We start from the raw sequence: 18,808 nt of genomic DNA, 5'->3' as shown, positions 1-18,808 counted from the left end.
GGGACGTAAAACCATAAACACCCCCTGCGGGTGGGAGACGCAGACGAAGAATACACCCACAGTATTTACTGCCTGTCGTAAGAGGCGACTAAAAGCGGTGAGAGGCCGACGCACTGCCACTTGAGCCACGGAGGCTTTTAATGTTTTAATCTATATTCGAATTATGTTAGTGGATTTACCCATATTAGATTTGTTTTCATCGTTCATGTGCAATTCATAATGATTTACCATCGACCTGTTTTTCGATTTCCTGATCACAACAAATAAAGACATGAAATTAAATGCCCGTGGTCTGCTATGCCGATAATTTCTGACTTGACACGTTTAATGTTATTTCAACTACACCATTACGCTCGTCGTCTTCGTTAACGATACCGTACTTCACTCTACAATACTCTTAAAAATCCCAATGGGCAAATGAGCAGCAACATGTATGATATTTCGTGATATGTTCCGCGCCTCGACATGCTAGTGGCCCCGCAGTGAAAGTCACGTTAGCTTGGAGTCGCGAGGTTTCATGCGATGCGATCGTGCGGCCCCGCAATGCGCCTCAGGTTAATTTGGAGTCGCGAGGCTTCATGCGATGAGACCGTGCGGCCCCGCAATGCGCCTCAGGTTAACTTGGAGTCGCGAGGCTTCATGCGAATCAAGCCCGATGTTCGGAGTCGATGGAGTTGACGCTCACGATTCCAGGCGTCAGTCGCGCCCATCCCTAGTATTAACATTTAGGAAGGAAATTGCCGAGCTCGATTGCTGCAGTCGCTTAAGTGCGACCGTCGCCTTAATTAAGGTACAGCCCCAGTATTTCCTGCCAAATCATCGCCATAAGACCTATTTGTGTCGGTGCGACGTAAATGAAATTGTAAAAAAAAATTTCGGGAATGAGGGATGCACTGGAGAAACTCATCAAGGCATGCAACATCTCGGTTGAACAGCGAGCGTAAACGGCAGCTTAAAAGCTTTCAGGAACTCTTGAACGCGTCTATGAATTATTAGTTCATGGTCTTTGGAATTAATGTTGATGCAGAATTCATCTATACCTTCGAAACCGTACTTGGAACAGTGAACGTTACAAAAACATGAGAATTTTAAAATTGAAGTACAGTAAAGTCCCGCTTAACCAACCTTCACTTATCCGATATCTCGTGTTATCCGACACGTTTGTTAAAAATTCGGTTAAAATTACCCACAAGAATTGGTACAGGCAGTACATTCTTCTGATACCTAGCCCAGACTGTACTCAACCGCGCCTTTGCTTAAACAAAGCCCTGAATATGAAGATGTGACTGAAGACCTCAACGGGGAGGATATATGGGAGGATTGCCCTTGATGGCCAGCTTGAAGGGACTGAAGAAGACGTTGACGGTGAAAGAGGTACAGAAGTGGAAGGAAGCGTAATTTATGAAGGTGGTTCCAAAATACACTGCCTGACAAAAAAAAAGCACTCAAAAGGATTGGTTGAAAGTTAATAAAACTACATTACGCTGACATAACATGTGTGTTTATTGAACTGATTACAATACGGGATGAAAGATAAGGCCGTTGGCAGTTGCAGGCGGAATGTTGGCGCCCGGTCAGTAGGGTGACCCCCCCCCCCCAAACCGGGCAGCAGTGCATGTCCTTATGCTGTTCGTAATGGCAAGTTCGTCCACAGTTGTTGCGGGTGTCCATCCAGATTCTGCAGATTGATACTGGACGGAGTCCCCTTCCAATGTCATCTCACACGTATTCGGTGATGGAGTGGTCCGGGGATCTTGCTGGTCACGGGAGGAGCTAATATTCTCTAGGCACTATGCAGTCCATAGACGTACGTGCTGGTGTGGATGTGCATTATTTCGTTGGAACAATATCCTAGGATGTTGTGCAATAAGAGGTAGGACGTGCGGACCGGAATGTCTGTGACGTATCACTGTTCCGTCAAAGTCTGCCGAAACACTATTAGAGGTGACCTGAACGCATATCCTATGGCTCCCAACACCACGTGTGTCTTTCCACAATATGGGCAGGATCTGCCCTCTGCCTTCGATGCCGCCAAACCCTCAGTTGTCCTCTGTCCATACCTCCCGGGCAAGGAACCACTCCAAACGCAGGCGTTGGTGATCTGGTGTCATTGGCAACTGACGCATGGGGTGGTGGGATCCCAATCCGGCGGATGTGAGTCGTCGAGACACTGTGCGTGAACTTACAGTATGATGTAGTCACCAGTAGGCCTGCGCATCATACGATGGTCCTCCCTCGGGGTGGTGTTTCTTGGTCGATCCGAACCTGCACGACGTGATTGGGTGCCCTCATGTACCCATTGAATCCAACATCGGGCCACTGTGATATCTGAATGGCCCACAAGCCTGGCAATTGCACGATACGACCAACCAGCCCCATGTAGTCCCACAATGCGGCCTCTAGGCTATTTTTCGTATCTGCGAGGCATGGTGGGTGCTGAACTGTCTGACTCACAGTAGTTGACTGGTAACTACTTATCAACAACAGGACGGTGCCACCACGAATGCACTCTGGTGGGCGTTCTACACATTACAGATCTTTGTAAATCTAATCATTTATTCACACATCAGTGGTATGCATGTATACCGAAATGGGATAGTATTGGACTTTTCCTTCTGGGTGCTTAACTTTTTTTTTATCAGGCAGTGTAACGTACGATGAAGGATTAAAATCCCTTGAAAGGGCACTGAGATACGTGCAGGAACAAGAATAAACCTCCAACAGTATATTATGTTACTTCTACATAGTGTATGTGACATGGCGGCGAGAAACGGGCAGTCAGCAGGCAAGCAGAAGTCTATTACATAACTTTTGTGTGTGTTTAGTCCTCATCCCGAAGGCTGGTTGGATCCTCAACAGTTCCACCATTAGCTGTCATAGAAGGCCTAGGCATCACTGAAGAGGCGTACTAGGGAAATGAGGAGTGAGGTAGTTTCCCGTTGCTTTCCTCACTGAACCAGAAGTTGCTATTACACATCAGTCTGCCAAGCCCACTGAAATGCATGCACCAACTGACCCTATGGGTAATATTTTCACACCATTCATAGCAGGGACTGGCTGCATAATGTATCTATCCAAGGCTTCAGTACATAAACAAGTTACCGTGGTTCATAAATATGACGTTAGAATGGAGCACCATCGGTGAGCCTCGAGCTCAGCCCGGTCGTCGAAGTCTCACCCTCCCCTACTAGAATGATTCGCTAGCTAAGTCGGTATCGCATTTCGGGTCAGTAGACCGTCCAATGGGACGATAATTTCTTTAATAATACTCTCTATAGTAGGGGAATATTAATTATAAGAGGAATACTATTTCATTACTAATGAGAAGAGAAACTATATTTTGTATAACAATTTTTACTATACTAGTGAAACACACCTTATTTACAGGGATATGCCATACAACACTATACATGTGATATTGAAGGTTATCTTGACGTTAATATTCGGTAGTCTCTCTCTATACTTCATCATACGTTCAATTATTCAAACTTAAGAGGCGTTCCCTCTTGAACTATTTACACTATTTCAGACTTAGAGAGGCGTTTTCTCTCTATTTATTTCACTCTACACTTTCACTTCTCACTTTACACATATTTAATCAGTATGGCCATACCCTGCTGTAATTCTGTTTACCTGCCGAGCATTAATATATTCAAACTATATCAGGTTGTGATATACGCCTACGAACACATATGAACTGAAATCAGAATATGTTTACTAGGTACACTCCAAATCCTTTGAAGGTCGCATCACCACACTTCCCTAAGTTCGTCATTGTTTGATAGGTAATATAATAAACACGCTCATTTCATCAGGATTTTTATCAATATGCATAACAGGACATTATCTATACAACGTTGCTATCTGTGAACAAATTCTTTATAAACAGCATACAGCTATTCTAGGCCCTGAACAAAGAATGTCACTGGTTAGGCCACTATTGGGTTAAAATTTCTCGTGTCACACGACCGCACTTCAGGCATATTCTATTTCACTTATTCATGCGTAAGTCAAGCTCTCAACTGCATCACGGATTACTTTAACGTGGCACTGTCCTCAATTAGGTCGACAATGAGCCGTTCACTGACTCTTTTGGTAATTCACATTTATATCGAGCACGTTCGCTCCACACACTTCGTTAAATACGTCCCTATATATGTTAACTGAGCCGTATTAGCTTAGGCACATAGGAGGCTCGATGTACGACCTTTTCTACACACGGACAGCGGTCATTACGGTTTCGTACAGTTCCTATTATATTAATTAGCGGCACACTGTACGCGCAAACATCTTACTCATATTGTGATTTTTTTACATATATTCACAGACTTTAATAAATCACTGCATTGCATTGCTCACTTTACAAAATTATTTCTTCATAGACGACTCTCACACAAATCATGACGAACTACTAACGAAGTGGCGTGGCACTGAAAATGAACTGGGTAGTGTCTGCCTCTCAGCTCTTGACTATATAGGCGAGATACGCGAGAGACTCGGCTGCTTAGAGTGGGGGAAAAATGCAACCCCTTCTGAGGGATCGGTCCGGTAATATGCAACGTAGAGTGACGAACAGGGTATCAAAATGTAGCTCTTGTATTCCCATTTCCACTGAGTGAATGTTTTTGAAATAGCTTCGTAGATTCTCAAGCAATCTCAAAAGCGTCCTTTTGTCTCTGTTGGTGAATGATGACGAGCTCTGCGAATTCCTTGTGTTCGCTGGCACGGTTGGGTCTCAACATCTGTTAACCATTAAGACGCGCCCTTGTTTACAGCGTAGTTACCGCTCTGTCAGTTAAGTAGAGCACTTCTCGGTCTCATAATTATGCGTAAAATTCCCTGATTAAAATGAATGTTTGCACTTAATTATCCATTGAGTATCTTGCGATTTATAAAAATTAACAGAAAAAAAAAACAGCTGAATTCGATGAGTTAGCAGTGGTGAAAGAATGAGGGAAATAGGGTATAATGTTGGTTCTCACGTTGGACATCCTCGATGAGCTCAGCTAGTGACCTAAGTTCTCTGTCACGTGATAACGCGTCTCCTTTCATCTCGCTCGCGGTTGGAGTGAGACAACTTCGAGTACGAGCGCTCCTGCACTGCCTCGCTGCTAATTACCAGCAACTAGAGCTGGGTCGCGCGACTCTGGATACTGCAAATCGAGTCCCGGAGCGGGCAGAAAAATTCTAACCTGGGCAGTTTTTATCCCGGAATGACGCGGAAAACGGCATATTTCATCTCCTGGGTATCATGACATAACATAGATGACGTTGTGAACGGTCACATCAAGGAATGGCATTACTAACATTACTCATACCTCAGTCACTTTCTTTTTGTCAAAGCCACGGATAAAGCTGAGATAGATCAATGAAAGTAACAAAATTGCTCTAGCCCATACCAGAAGACATAGTGCACTGTAAACACTAAGTCCCGCTAGCAAAGGCATGCATAACTTTTATACAAATATAAATAGGTATCTACATACTTTCATGTTCAGGTGTTTAATTGTAATGTATAGCGAATGTAAACATCAACTGTATCAACAGTAATACATCTGCAAGCATTCACGATATTTTTTTTCTCTCTCTCTCTTCCTGTTACCCGACCTTACCGCTAATCCACCATCCCGCAGGAAATGTGGAAGAAGAAGAAGAAGAAGAAGGTATTAGAAAATGTTATAAGTATTTGTACATTAGGAGGTTACTGCATTGGGCATACTGTTTCTAGGCTTTCAATAAATGAATGAATGAATAAATAATAAATAGGTCTACATTCTTCCTGGTCTTTTCCCCATTTTATTGGGGTCGACACTTGACGTGTAACTGGCCCAGTTTAATGACCGGATGACCTTTCTGACACGAACTATACGCTATATGGAGGTATGTATCCACAACAAATTGTGTGTTTCTGTGGAAGTTGGCAGTATGGTGCATTGTACATTGACTACAAAAGAAGAGAACATCCAGTCCACGACCTAGAGAGGAATTAACCATATGCAGTGAAATCACCGAATTGGCCGGGAATCGAACTCAGAGCTCTCTGAACCGAAGGAGAACATGCTGAACATTCAGGAAAGGAGCCAGGCAAATAAAATAAATAACTGTAGTAACTACCGTTAAACTGTCAAAACCAGACACTTCCTAATAACCCTTACAGAAGCTAACCACATTGAGTCCAGGGGTCCGAGAGCTCAGCAAGAAAATGAAGGATTACTGGGCCAATAGAAAAGCTCAAGGTACCAAGAAGAAAGCAACAACCAAACCCATCATCAAGAACTCCAGAAGCTGCAAATATCTACGACAATAACAACACAGCTAAAGCAGAAAAAATGAAATGGCGTATGGCTTTTAGTGCCGGGAATGTCCGAGGACAAGTTCCGCTCGCCAGATGCAGGTCTTTTGATTTGACTCCCATAGGCAGTGGCGGCCGGTCAGTACGTGCTACCGGGCTCCAGCACGTAGCTTGGAACTGTAAGGAATATTATTTATGTACAGTACCATTATCCTGGTGCCTTTTCTTTGTTTTGAGTACGATATGAATTTGTGTTTTGTGAAAATCAGGACGAGATCTGTCGAACACCTAGCGCCGCTCTCCCGGGGAATAAGGCTCGTGCTCATGTGAAGTGAGCCCTTGCCTGTAGCCTGAAGGAAGCAATACGCAGGCGCAGCCAAGCTTGCAACACTCCCCCTAGCCGGCGGAGTATACCGTAAACCGGGATCAACTTTCACTGATCCCATTTATAGTTACTTCCTCTCCCGCAAGGGGGTAGAATTACTCGATGTCTCCTGCTACCCTTGCGTTCACGGCCGACTTGATGCGTCGCTCTAGCTACCTCCTTGGAGCGCAGCGAGGGATCCAGTCGGCCGTGCTTATGTTGAACGTGGTAAGCGAATCTGCCACTAGAGAGTAGCATCGTCTGGGCTCGAAAGTAAAGCGTAAGTGGAGGAAAGCTATCTCACACATGCTTATTAAAATATCCATCTTGCTTTTGTGTCAAAAATAAGGAATTCGTAGGTGAGTCAAAGAATCTTTGACTGACCCTAAATGTTATCCCGCATTACAATGTAATTTACTCTGGTGAAATGAAATAGCGTATGGCTTTTAGTGCCGGAAGTATCCGAGGACATGTTCGACTCGCCAGATGCAGATCTTTTGATTTGACTCCTGTAGGCGACCTGCGAGTCGTGATGAGGATGAAATGATGATGAAGACAACACGTACACCCAATGATGGTTAAAATTCCAGACCCTGCCGGGAATCGAACCCGGGATCCCTGTGACCAAAGGCCAGCGCGCTAACCATTTAGCCATGGAGCCAGACATTTACTCTGGTAATAGGGGAGGTCTCAATGAATCAGTTGGCAGATCTTTCAGTTGCTTTGTGCGGTTTTTAATCTGGCGGTTATATTACTGGTGCGTGTTTTTTCTGTCATTGTGTTAGTGCTAAAGTTTATACGAAGATTTATCAAATTATTTATCCACTGCAGTGTATATAAAGTGAAATTAAATTAGTGTTCTTAGTGGGGATCTATATTCCCACGATTCTATTTGCACTGATGTAATTCTCCAATGAATTATTTATATAGTAGACAGTTGTCGAAGAATTCATCTGCTTCCAAATTAGTTGTTTTTGTTTGTTCTGAGTTATAAATTGTGAGAAAAGTTGTATTATTATTATTATTATTATTATTATTATTATTATTATTATTATTATTATTATTATTACCAAGTTTGAAGTATGCGTTGTTCATCATGGCAATATCATCATCATCATCATCTGTTTACCCTCCAGGTTCGGCTTTTCCCTCGGACTCAGCGAGGGATCCCACCTCTACCGCCTCAAGGGCAGTGTCCTGGAGCTTCAGACTCTTGGTCGGGGATACAACTGGGGAGAATGACCAGTACCTCGCCCAGGCGGCCTCACCTGCTATGCTGAACAGGGGCCTTGTGGAGGGATGGGAAGATTGGAAGGGATAGACAAGGAAGAGGGAAGGAAGCGGCCGTGGCCTTAAGTTAGGTACCATCCCGGCATTCGCCTGGAGGAGAAGTGGGAAACCACGGAAAACCACTTCCAGGATGGCTGAGGTGGGAATCGAACCCACCTCTACTCAGTTGACCTCCCGAGGCTGAGTGGACCCCGTTCCAGCCCTCGTACCACTTTTCAAATTTTCGTGGCAGAGCCGGGAATCGAACCCGGACCTCCGGGGATGGCAGCTAATCACGCTAACCACTACACCACAGAGGCGGACCATCATGGCAATATGCAGATTTAAAACAGCGTATTTAGCTTGTTTTTTTGTAGCACGTAGGACGATTTTTTCACGAGCCGCCACTGCCCGTAGGCAACCGGCGCGTCGTGATGAGGATGAAATTATGATGGTGACGACACATACACCCAGCCCCCGTGCCAGCGAAATTAACCAATTATGGTTAACATTTCCGACCCTGCCGGGAATCGAACCCGGGACCACTGTGACCAAAGGCCAGCAAGCTAACCATTTAGCCATGGAGCCGGACAGCTAAATCAGAAGCGCAGTGGTACTCAGGCGGCCCAAACGAACGCAAAAGTAAAATATATGTATATATATGTTATTTGCTTTTCGTCGCACCGACACGGATAGGTCTTATGGCGACGATGAGGGAGGAAGGAGCTAGGAGTGGGAAGGAAGCGGCCTTAATTAAGGTACGGCCCCAGCATTTTCCTGGTGTGAAAATGGGAAACCACGGAAAACCATCTTCAGGGCTGCCAACAGTGGGGCTCGAACCTACAATCTCCCGAATACTGGATACTGGTCACACTTAAGCGACTGCAGCTATCGAGCTCGGTTAAAATATTTTGCTATTTGGGAAAATTGTATGGGATTATGTTACTGAGTATACTCGTACCTATGGAAAATCTGTTGTTCACTCTGGCTGCAGACTCAGACTGGAGAAGTAATACTCACCTGAACTTGGCGAAGTTGGTCCACATGCTAATTATTCTTCTCAAAGTGATCATGGCGGGATTGATCTCGGGTAGGATATCACTGACATTTGTGAAGAACATGTAGAAGATATCGTCTGCATGTGGCACACCTGCAATAAAACAGCGGAATATTTGATACCCACATATTATGTTTGGTTTAACTTTTGGGATCCTTCACAGCGCCATTATAGCACTGCTGGGAACATTTATTCATAGACGTACAAACTGTATTACATTGACTTTGCTTTATATTAACCTAGATTAATTTTCCATTCTTCCAGAAGGGTGACTTGATCGTATGATCCCATCATAACGTTTCTTTTTTCTTCCTGTCAGAAAGAAATGAAGTGTATATAAAATCCAAACTGCATTGTCCTACAAAGGCGGCTTGCATTGGTGCTTCAGTGGAGCACTAGCCGCCAGCGTCTTGAAAAGGTGTGGTAATCCTACAAAATGAGCCCAGTGCTACAATAGGGTGAAACGTTGGTAATTTCACGATTGAAAATGCCTAATGTGCTTGAATGTTTCCTGTAATGGTGCCCGATTATAAACTGGCGCGTTGCGCGAGGAACATTCCAGCAAGTACACTATAGAGAATACGTGCCGCTTCGCGAGATATCGTAAGACATTGATTACCAGCGCACCTAGCGGAACGGCCTTTAAACTCAGTGTGATAGTACACTCTACAATTCCGACAAAAAAGTAGCGTTACATAAATATTGCGAAGTTTGGGCTGGGAAGACTTAGGAGAAAGAAGACGAGCTGCTCGACTAAGTGGTATGTTCCGAGCTGTCAGTGGAGAGATGGCGTGGGAGGACATCCGTAGACGAATAAGTTTGGATGGTGTCTTTAAAAGTAGGAAAGATCACAATATGAAGATAAAGTTGGAATTCAAGAGGACAAATTGGGGCAAATATTCGTTTATAGGAAGGGGAGTCAGGGATTGGAATAACTAACCAAGGGAGATGTTCAATAAATTTCAATTTTCTTTGCAATCATTTAAGAAAAGGCTAGGAAAACAACAGATAGGGAATCTACAACTTGGGCGACTGCCCTAAATGCAGATCAGTAGTGATTGATACACTATGAATTATGCCGAAAGTGTCAGGTTCCAAGTCATCCTTAATTTGGGATATCATATCACCAACCTAAGAAAAGAGAACCACATGCCTGAAAAAAGAGGACACAGTCTACTGATGGAATCATTGTACCTTAATTTTATCTGCTTCACTTTCGTCACAGACCATTACCCTATCACCTTTGTCACTAATGTTATTTTCTTGTGCCATTCATACTTTTCTGAAGATGAAATCGTCTGTAAAAGTATTTTGTTTTCCAACAAAGAGTGGTAAAAATGGATGCAACTGAAATGTTTGAAGTTATACTGCAAACACAATACGCCTTTCATAGTTTCAAATGTGAAGCTGTTTCTGTCCTTGGTCAATTGAGAATTAAGCAATGAAAATATTCGCTCTGTGTTTGCATTGCAACTTCAAATACCAAAAGAAAAATTAAGCTAACTTCAGGAGTTCTGAGGTCTTCATCAGTCGCATCTTCATAGGGCTTTGTTTAAGTAAAGGTGCGGTTGAGTACAGTCTGGGCTAGGTATCAGAAGAATGTACTGCCTGTGCCAATTCTTGTGGGTAATTTTAACCGAATTTATAACGAACGTGTCGGATAAGACGAGATATCGGATAAGTGAAGGTTGGTTAAGCGGGACTTTCCTGTCCTTCAATTTTAAAATTCTCATGTTTTTGTAACGTTCACTGCTCCAAGTACGGTTTCGAAGGTATAGATGAATTCTGCATCAAGATTAATTCCAAAGACCATGAACTAATTTACAGACGCGTTCAAGAGTTCCTAAAAGCTTTTAAGCTGCCGTTTACTGTTCAACCGAGATGTTATTTGCCTTGACGAGTTTCTCCAGTGCATCCCTCATTCCCGCAATTTTTTTTTTTTTTTACAAGTTGATTTACGTCGCACCGACACAAATAGGTCTTATGGCGATGATTTAGCAAGAAGTACTGGGGCTGTACCTTAATTAAGGCCACGATCGCACTTAAGCGACTGCAGCACTCGAGCTCGGCAATTTCCTTCCTAAATGTTAATACTAGGAATGGGCGCGACTGAAGCCTGGAATCGAGAGCGTCGACTCCATCGACTCCGAACACCGGGCTCGGTTCACATAAAGCCTCGCGACTACAAGTTAACCTGATGCGCATTGTGGGGCCGCACGGTCGCTAGCACGTCGAGGCGCGGAAAACAACATGAAATATCATGCATGTTGCTGCTCATTTGCCCATTGGGATTTTTAAGAGTATTGTAGAGTGAAGTACGGTATCGTTAACGAAGGAAAAATTTACCTACAAGTCAGATAGATTTTTCCGCCGCCAGTGTAGTGACCTGAGATTCTCCACCTCATCCGGTACTCCTAGGGAATAGATTAGTAAAAGGGCATAGTTTTTGCCCTGGGACTCTCCACTATTCGACCCTCCTCCCCCGCCGAAGAAAGATGAAGAGTGTTCACGGATCACGCCTGTCTGCGGCTTAGTCATTCCAGCTCCGGAACTTTGGACTGTTAGATCGGCACTGTAGTACTGTTCGTTAAAAGTGAGAAAATGTGCGTTTTTTCATTTGATCGAGTATTTCATATGAACTCATTGCTTTTAATTGCACCATTCCTACTGACATCATTGTAATGGCCCATGTTCATTTCAGTTGGGAAAACCGCTAGGACATTTTTCTGAGGATGTAAAAGAGTAGGTGGAGAGTAAGTGCCTGCCATTATAATGAAGACTCCCCAACCTGATTGTGACTGATGGTAGTCAAGCTGGGATACCATTTCAATGAAAATTCCCTAAACCAGTCTTCATACGAGGAAATACGTTTGGTGAATTCCCCGTCGCGTTTCTAGGGTAACGTTAAGAGCTATACAAGTTAATACAATCTTGTTCACAACGTGTACACTTCCTAACCTAGAATTCTGTTCACAATGTAGAATTCCGTAGCGAAGCACGGATACGTCAGCTAGTTTAAACAATAAATATTGACTGGATACCTTTGTTTGCAACTGAGATGTACGTTCCAGGAGGGCAGATTAAACATTCAGCGTTTGAGTCATTTCTACCTTTCTTAACGACTGTACAAGCACTTTCGTTTCGGCATATTCTTTCGTATTTACGGTAAAATAATACTTGATAAAACTTCCAGAACTCAGTTTATACACAATTTATACACAGACACAACCTATAAACAACGATGAACTAGAAATATAACGGAAGCAAACAATAGTTGTAAACAAAAAGTGCTGCCTATTTAAATATGGCGATGAAGTTGATAACTAAACACTGCGCAAAGTTTAAATAATAAATTAACCTCCATAAAAAAAAGGACATTTGTCAAATTATTCGAAACTGCGGCCGGACGCTTTTCGTGCTGTTAAAAAAAGAGGTCATATGGGATCCCATCTTCAATTAAAAAGTGGTCACAGGAGTTTCTCCATTTCACATCGGATAGTAAAATTATATTCTGTGACTTCTGCAGTAAAGAGGTGAGTGAAACTTGTTTTGTATTTCCTCCTAACGAGTTATTATCAATTTAGAAAAATAAACATGGTATTTTAATTGATGCCTATTAAAATACCTAAAATTAAGGCTTAGTAGAAATATTTTAGAACCTATTTGAGAGTCTACTTTAGGCAGCTAAAATGACATTTGCACCTAACAATCCGGGGTCTGGTAATCACTATTGCATGTGGTGGTTTGATGTTGTCTGAATATGAAGAAAACGTGTTACAACGAACGCAAATACCCAGTCCCCGAGCCAGAGTAATTAAAAGACGCGATTTACAATCCCCGATCCGGCCGAGAATCAAATCCGGGACCTTCTGAACCAAAGGCCCCAACACTGACCATTCAGCCAAGGAATCGGACAAAACGAAATCATTATCGAGTTTCATTATTTCTGTTAGCATTAACATCCAACTTTTGTAGTAGAACAAAGCAGAAATCATTATTTCTATCAATTTTAACATGCAACTTCTGTAGTTTCAATCTTGCCGCCTGATTTTTCAAGTCGGGCCACTCCGGCCGATGAGCAGACAGCAGCGCTGACCACACGGCTCAACGAGCATATACGGAGAAGAGCCAGCAGCAGAAGGCAGAACACCGTCCAGCAGTTTACTACACCGAATTTGACACATTGGGGCACTCCCTATTAAGAAAATGTCATGAACAAGTGGACTGAAGTTAGCCGAGAGGTCTTACCTCAGGACGTGACCATAGTCAACATGGAATAGAATTATCTTTTCAAAGACTTCGTCTTAACAAGCAGGCTGTCGTATGAACACTTGGCTTTCACACGTCTAGAATCAATGTTGACAGCTGTATCCTCACAGAATGCTATACTTCAGAAATCTGTGCTTCACATGAGAAAACAGACTCTTGTCCTTGAGTATGTGTCTTGGCAGCTCAGAATCTTGTAAATAATGTAAATAGGCATAATCAGATCGCAGTTTTTTCTTACAAACTCTTGATACACAAATGTGTACTGGCAATATAGATTCTGTACGTAGTGTAGATATTACCCAACGGAGGTATTCCGAGAAATCATCTTATGTTCAACCTGTGAAGTTACAGAAATGTAAGTTGTATGTGTTGTGCAGTTGGGGTGTTTATTGAATAAAGAATGTTCGTCTTGTACCATTAACATCTTGTACACAACATTTTCAACATTGTCAATCGATGAAATTAATTATGATTTCCTTCTAGGAACTTAATTTTTGAAATTCAAATTAGTCTACAGGTTTCTGCCGCTTTTCAAACATTTCAGACTGTTTGAAGACTATTGCGCGAAAAATTATTCTTCCCTGTCTGTTCGCTTATGGCGGGAAAACTACTGGAGGTAGTTAAGACAGACTTTATATAGAGAACATACAATTTAAAGATACAATTTTCATACACTTGCGCGTAGAAAATATGTCCCTTAACCGCAGATCACAATTGCGCTTTTTCGCCCGTAAAATTTCCTCATTTAACCAGTGATGAGAAAAGTACAAAATAAAAGTAATTGGGCGAATTAGTCACCTGAGAAATATTTTACTTAATTATAATTACAAATTACTCTTTCAAAAGTAATTAGTAAAATTACAATTACAGTTCACAGAGTGCCAGTCGTTAGGAAATCATTAACTTTTTCCACGAGCAGTCCTACCGTTCCCAGGTATGTTGTATCTTCATTTTAAAGATAATAATGTTCATTCAAAATTATTTGTAATAGGCAGCTTTCTTTCTTTCTTTCTTTCTTTCTTTCTTTCTTTCTTTCTTTCTTTCTTTCTTTCTTTCTCTACAGACAAAACCGACCTGCTAACCAATGTTATCTTAATCAAGGACACATGGATCATCAGCACTGCTTATATAAATATTGATTTGTCATTTTATACTAGGTACAAATTACATGTGAATACCGTCAAGATTCCTTTCTCCCACATATCCAGCAGTTTGAAAGGGGGATGTTTTCTTATGGGGATTAGGAATGTTCCCCTCCCACTAATTAGTTGGATTAATTTTATTTTAGTTACAGATTATTATTTAGTCGTCAGGATAAGTTATCTTACTAAAAAAGATGTTATTAAGACCTACACTTAAATCTGACTGCAACTCATTATTAACAAAAGCAAGGCGCAGTGACCCAATACAAATACTTACATACAAAGCAGTGGACTATTTTCTGAACAGACTATAAGGAAACCAAATTAATTTTACAAGATTTTTTAAAATCAGAAAACAACCTAATATTAGCTTAGGTATTTTTCAAATAAAAGAAAGAAACGTTCTCTGGGCACATAGAGCTATGTTTAGTGAGTGGACCAGAGAAGCAATTTCACAGGGTAGAAAGGGAATCAAATGTATCGCTAAGTATACACGGAGGCACTGATAACACGTGCAAAGGGTACCCGGGCTTTCGGATTCGTACCCAATGTGACGAGTAACCAGGTATTTTTGTTTCGGGTAACCGCCATACAGGGTACCCGGATACCCGAGTAATCAAATACCTTGGTCCCATTATCAGCCGTAGTTCAGACAGTATTACCTGGTATTTGTCTCACGGGCTCAATGATGTTCTGTTTTACTTTGTTGAGTTCACCTTCAAATTGAAACTCGTAGAGGAACTGCGATGAATACTTCTCTGACTGTAGCTCCATAGTGCGAACCGCAGGAAGCCGGAATGCTGTGTCGGAGGCGGTCTGGAAAGAGAATAAGAACGGTTCCATACCTAGTAGTACAGTTACATCAATATATGGCATCAAATAACAGATAAATTTATTGCTTTATTATTATTATTATTATTGTTGTTGTTGTTGTTGTTGTTGTTATTGTTGTTGTTGTTATGATTATCGACGCTTCCTTATGATTTTACACTGAAGGTTCTTTCTGAAAGTTCTAAATTTTGTTGGTGCCGCTATCGGTGTAATTATTAAAATTACTTCTCCTATTTCACGTTTCGTATGTTCGTATTCATTGCATGCATGACTAAAGAAATAACAAAGCTGTGTTAAATATTGTATAATGGTAACTTTAATAATTGTTATTAAATCATCTTGTTGTTATTATAATTATGATACTTACCATGGGGATATTAAAAAAAATATTGGAAGCCTAAACGGAATCCCTTCTTACAGGAAAGATTGAGAAAAATTGCTATTAAATAAGGAGGATATCAGGAGGTCATACGGTCCGGCTGCCAAAAGATTTATAGGTAGGTATCGCATTACTCCTGCTTGCTGTGCTAAGATCTCCCTTTCATCTTTCCTATCGCCCTCTGTTGTTAAACTTTTATTCAAATCCCGGGGTATTAGGTTTTTTTTCCTTTGCAAGTTGCTTTACGTCGCACCGACACAGATAGGTCTTATGGCGACGATAGGACAGGGAGGGGGTAGGAGTGGGAAGGAAGCGGCCATGGCCTTAATTAAGGTACAGCCCCAGCATTTGCCTGGTGTGAAAATGGGAAACCACGGAAAACCATTTTCAGGGCTGCCGACAATGGGGTTCAAACCCACGATCTCCCGAATACTGGATACTGGCCACGCTTAAGCGACTGCAGCTATCGAGCTTGGTGTTTTAGGTTTTATTGACAGTCAGTCGTTTAATTTTACTACATCTCGTAGTCCTTTTGTCCTTAAGATGTCTTAAGATGTCTTACAATGGATCTCAACGCTTCTTTTAAAATTCCTAATTGCATAAACTAATAACCTCATTTTTCCCTTACAAAAACTTCCGCAATGTCCACTAAATTTTACAGAACTTGATTGTTAGCTATATATTTTGTTCTATCTTCTGACTCTCCAACTGACCAGAAATTTTGGCACAAGGTTTTCTACACGATTAACATTCACGGGGATACAGTATTTAACGAATCCTGTTATGGCCTTCCACCCCCATTTACACAAAAAGACAAGTGCATAGCAAATAAAGCTAACCGGACACCGATGGAACCTGAATTCTCAGCCTTTGAATTTCGTGTTCCATGCTCTGCATATTGACCAATAGTGGCATTGCCAGATTTGATTAGCCACATGTTGGTGAGAATATTCGAAGTATCCGCTGTTCATGGTTCAAAATGTCCGTTTGAATGAGGGCTATTTTATATGTTTAAAATGTGTAAAATATTAACGTTCTTTAAATAATAGCATCTGCGAAAAGAATATCCGCTTTGACAGGTTTCACTGTGTGATAATTACACCTCTCTTGTTTAAAGAAAGCTGAAAAATTTATATTTCTTATATAATATAGCTATAATTGTGTTCGGCTATTGCTAGCCTTGTAAGGCAGACCCTCCGACGAGGGTGGGCGATATCCGCAGTGTATAGGAAACTGCATGTTATTATGGTGGGAGATGGTTTTCATGCAGCGGGACTGAGTGCGTCAGACGGTGCGGCGCTGGCCTTCTGACCCCAAGTTGGCAGGTTCGATACTGGCTCAGTCCTGTGGTATTTGAAGGTGCCAAATACGTCAGCCTCGTGTCGGTAGATTTATTGGCACGTAAAAGAACTCCTGCGGGACAAAATTCCAGCACCTCGTCGTCTCCGAAAACCATCAAAAGTATTTGGTGGGACGTAAGAACAATAACAAAGGTTTTCATGTAAAGTGACCGAGCGAGTGGCGGCGTTGTTTGGGTCACGTACCTGTCAGCTTGCATTCGGGAAATAATGGGTTCGAACTCCACTGTCGGTAGCCCTGAAGGTGATTTTTCACGGTTTCCCATTTTCACTCAAAGAAATGCTGGCTGGAGCTGTGCCTTGATTAAGGCCAGCCGCTTCCTTCCCACTCCTAGCCCTTTCCTATCCCATCGTCGCCATAAGACCTATCCGTGTCGGTCCGACGTAAAGCAATTTGTAAAAAACAAAAAAATGATGTAATGTGCGAGTTGCAGGAATGTTGCGGACAGCCCAAACACCCAGTCCCCGGGCTATGGGAATTAACCGCTGAAACTAAAACACCTCGATCTGGCCGGGAATCGAACGCGACACTCGTGAATAGAAGGCCTCTACTCCAACAATTCAGCCAAGTATCCGGAATTATATTTCTGATTATTGAAAATGAAAAATGAAAACCTACAACATGTTTTCCAGTCATTGACCGGGTCAGGGATGTAATGAATGAAACATATATAGGCTGTTATTACAATGGGGTAGCCACTCCCAAGGTGATTTATTAATGAGTGATAAATGCTACGAAATGATAATGGAGAGTGTTGCTGGAATGAAAGATGACAGGGAAAACCGGAGTACCCGGAAAAAACCTGTCCCGCCTCCGCTTTGTCCAGCACAAATCTCACATGGAGTCACCGGGATTTGAACCACGGTATCTGGCGGTGAGAGGCCAACGCGCTGCCGTCTGAGCCACGGAGGCTATTTCTGATTATTATCTCATTATAATATACGGTGGTGAGCAAGTGAATTAGAGAATCTGAATAGTAGTCTGTAGCACACTTTTTCGCCCTGATGATGGCGGCGATGCAGCGTGGCATGGACTTCATAAGACACCGGAACTATGCACGGGGACTCTGCGCCTCAGTTTGCACGCGTGAGATTTTGGGCGTTTAAGTGGCTCTGAGCTAAACACTCTACCGCACCAAGTGCCGAGGTTAAGGATGGTGGAAGGCTTTATCTTCCACCCCTCCCAGGGTCTTCATGGCCTGTACGAAGATAACTTTGCTTTTTTTATGCTATATACAGTCACTCCCATAAATATTCGGCCACTGATAAAATCCGCGAAAAAGTGATGACAATAACGCACCCATGAGCCGAATGTGAAACCAAAGTGTCCAAGTTATGAAACTACATTTGGTTGCTTAGGCCGAAGAGGAATCACGGAACATTGATGTACGGTATGCTGTAAAAGAAAGGACATAGTGGACATGGGTGAAATGACACGCCTCAAATATATTCGGTCACCCGAAGAGGCCGGGATTGCCGTTGTGTTCATTGACAGAGACACGGCAGATAGCGTTGCAAAACGTTCAGTTCAGGAGTGCGGTGCCGTAAGACACGCCGTGCAGAAATCATTTGCTGCAGTGTTGCGGAATGGTATCAAACGGGATGCAAAAGACAACACAATACCACTTTTGAAGAACGCCAGCTCGTGATATTCCATCGTGCTCGAGGTAAATTGCATAGAAAGATATCGCAGATGCTTAACATAACCAGAACAACAATTGGAGATATAAAAAGACGAGCAAGAAGGCTGACACAACGAGAGGAGCGGTTGTACTTCAGAGTGGAAAACTAAATCCGAAAATTAGTGCTCCGAAACTGGCAGCAGCTGTTTTAGAGGAGTGTGGAAA

General features: G+C 42.4%; 1 protein-coding gene across 1 annotated transcript in view; it reads right to left on the bottom strand.

The window, feature by feature from the left end:
• Nucleotides 1-18,808, bottom strand: part of LOC136877309 (uncharacterized) — a 193,873-nt gene that overhangs the window by 86,372 nt on the left and 88,693 nt on the right. Inside the window, exons 8-9 of the mRNA XM_068228720.1 lie at nt 15,056-15,209; nt 8,946-9,075 (exon numbers count right to left, since the gene is read on the bottom strand). Of these exons, the coding sequence (XP_068084821.1) occupies nt 8,946-9,075; nt 15,056-15,209 (284 nt within the window). The remainder of the gene's footprint in view (nt 1-8,945; nt 9,076-15,055; nt 15,210-18,808) is intronic.

This window comes from Anabrus simplex, chromosome 7, assembly GCF_040414725.1.
Source record: "Anabrus simplex isolate iqAnaSimp1 chromosome 7, ASM4041472v1, whole genome shotgun sequence".
In the NCBI taxonomy this organism is placed as follows: domain Eukaryota; kingdom Metazoa; phylum Arthropoda; class Insecta; order Orthoptera; family Tettigoniidae; genus Anabrus; species Anabrus simplex.
The sequence above is the reverse complement of the archived record's forward strand: the minus strand, read 5'-3'. Positions and strand labels throughout refer to the sequence as shown.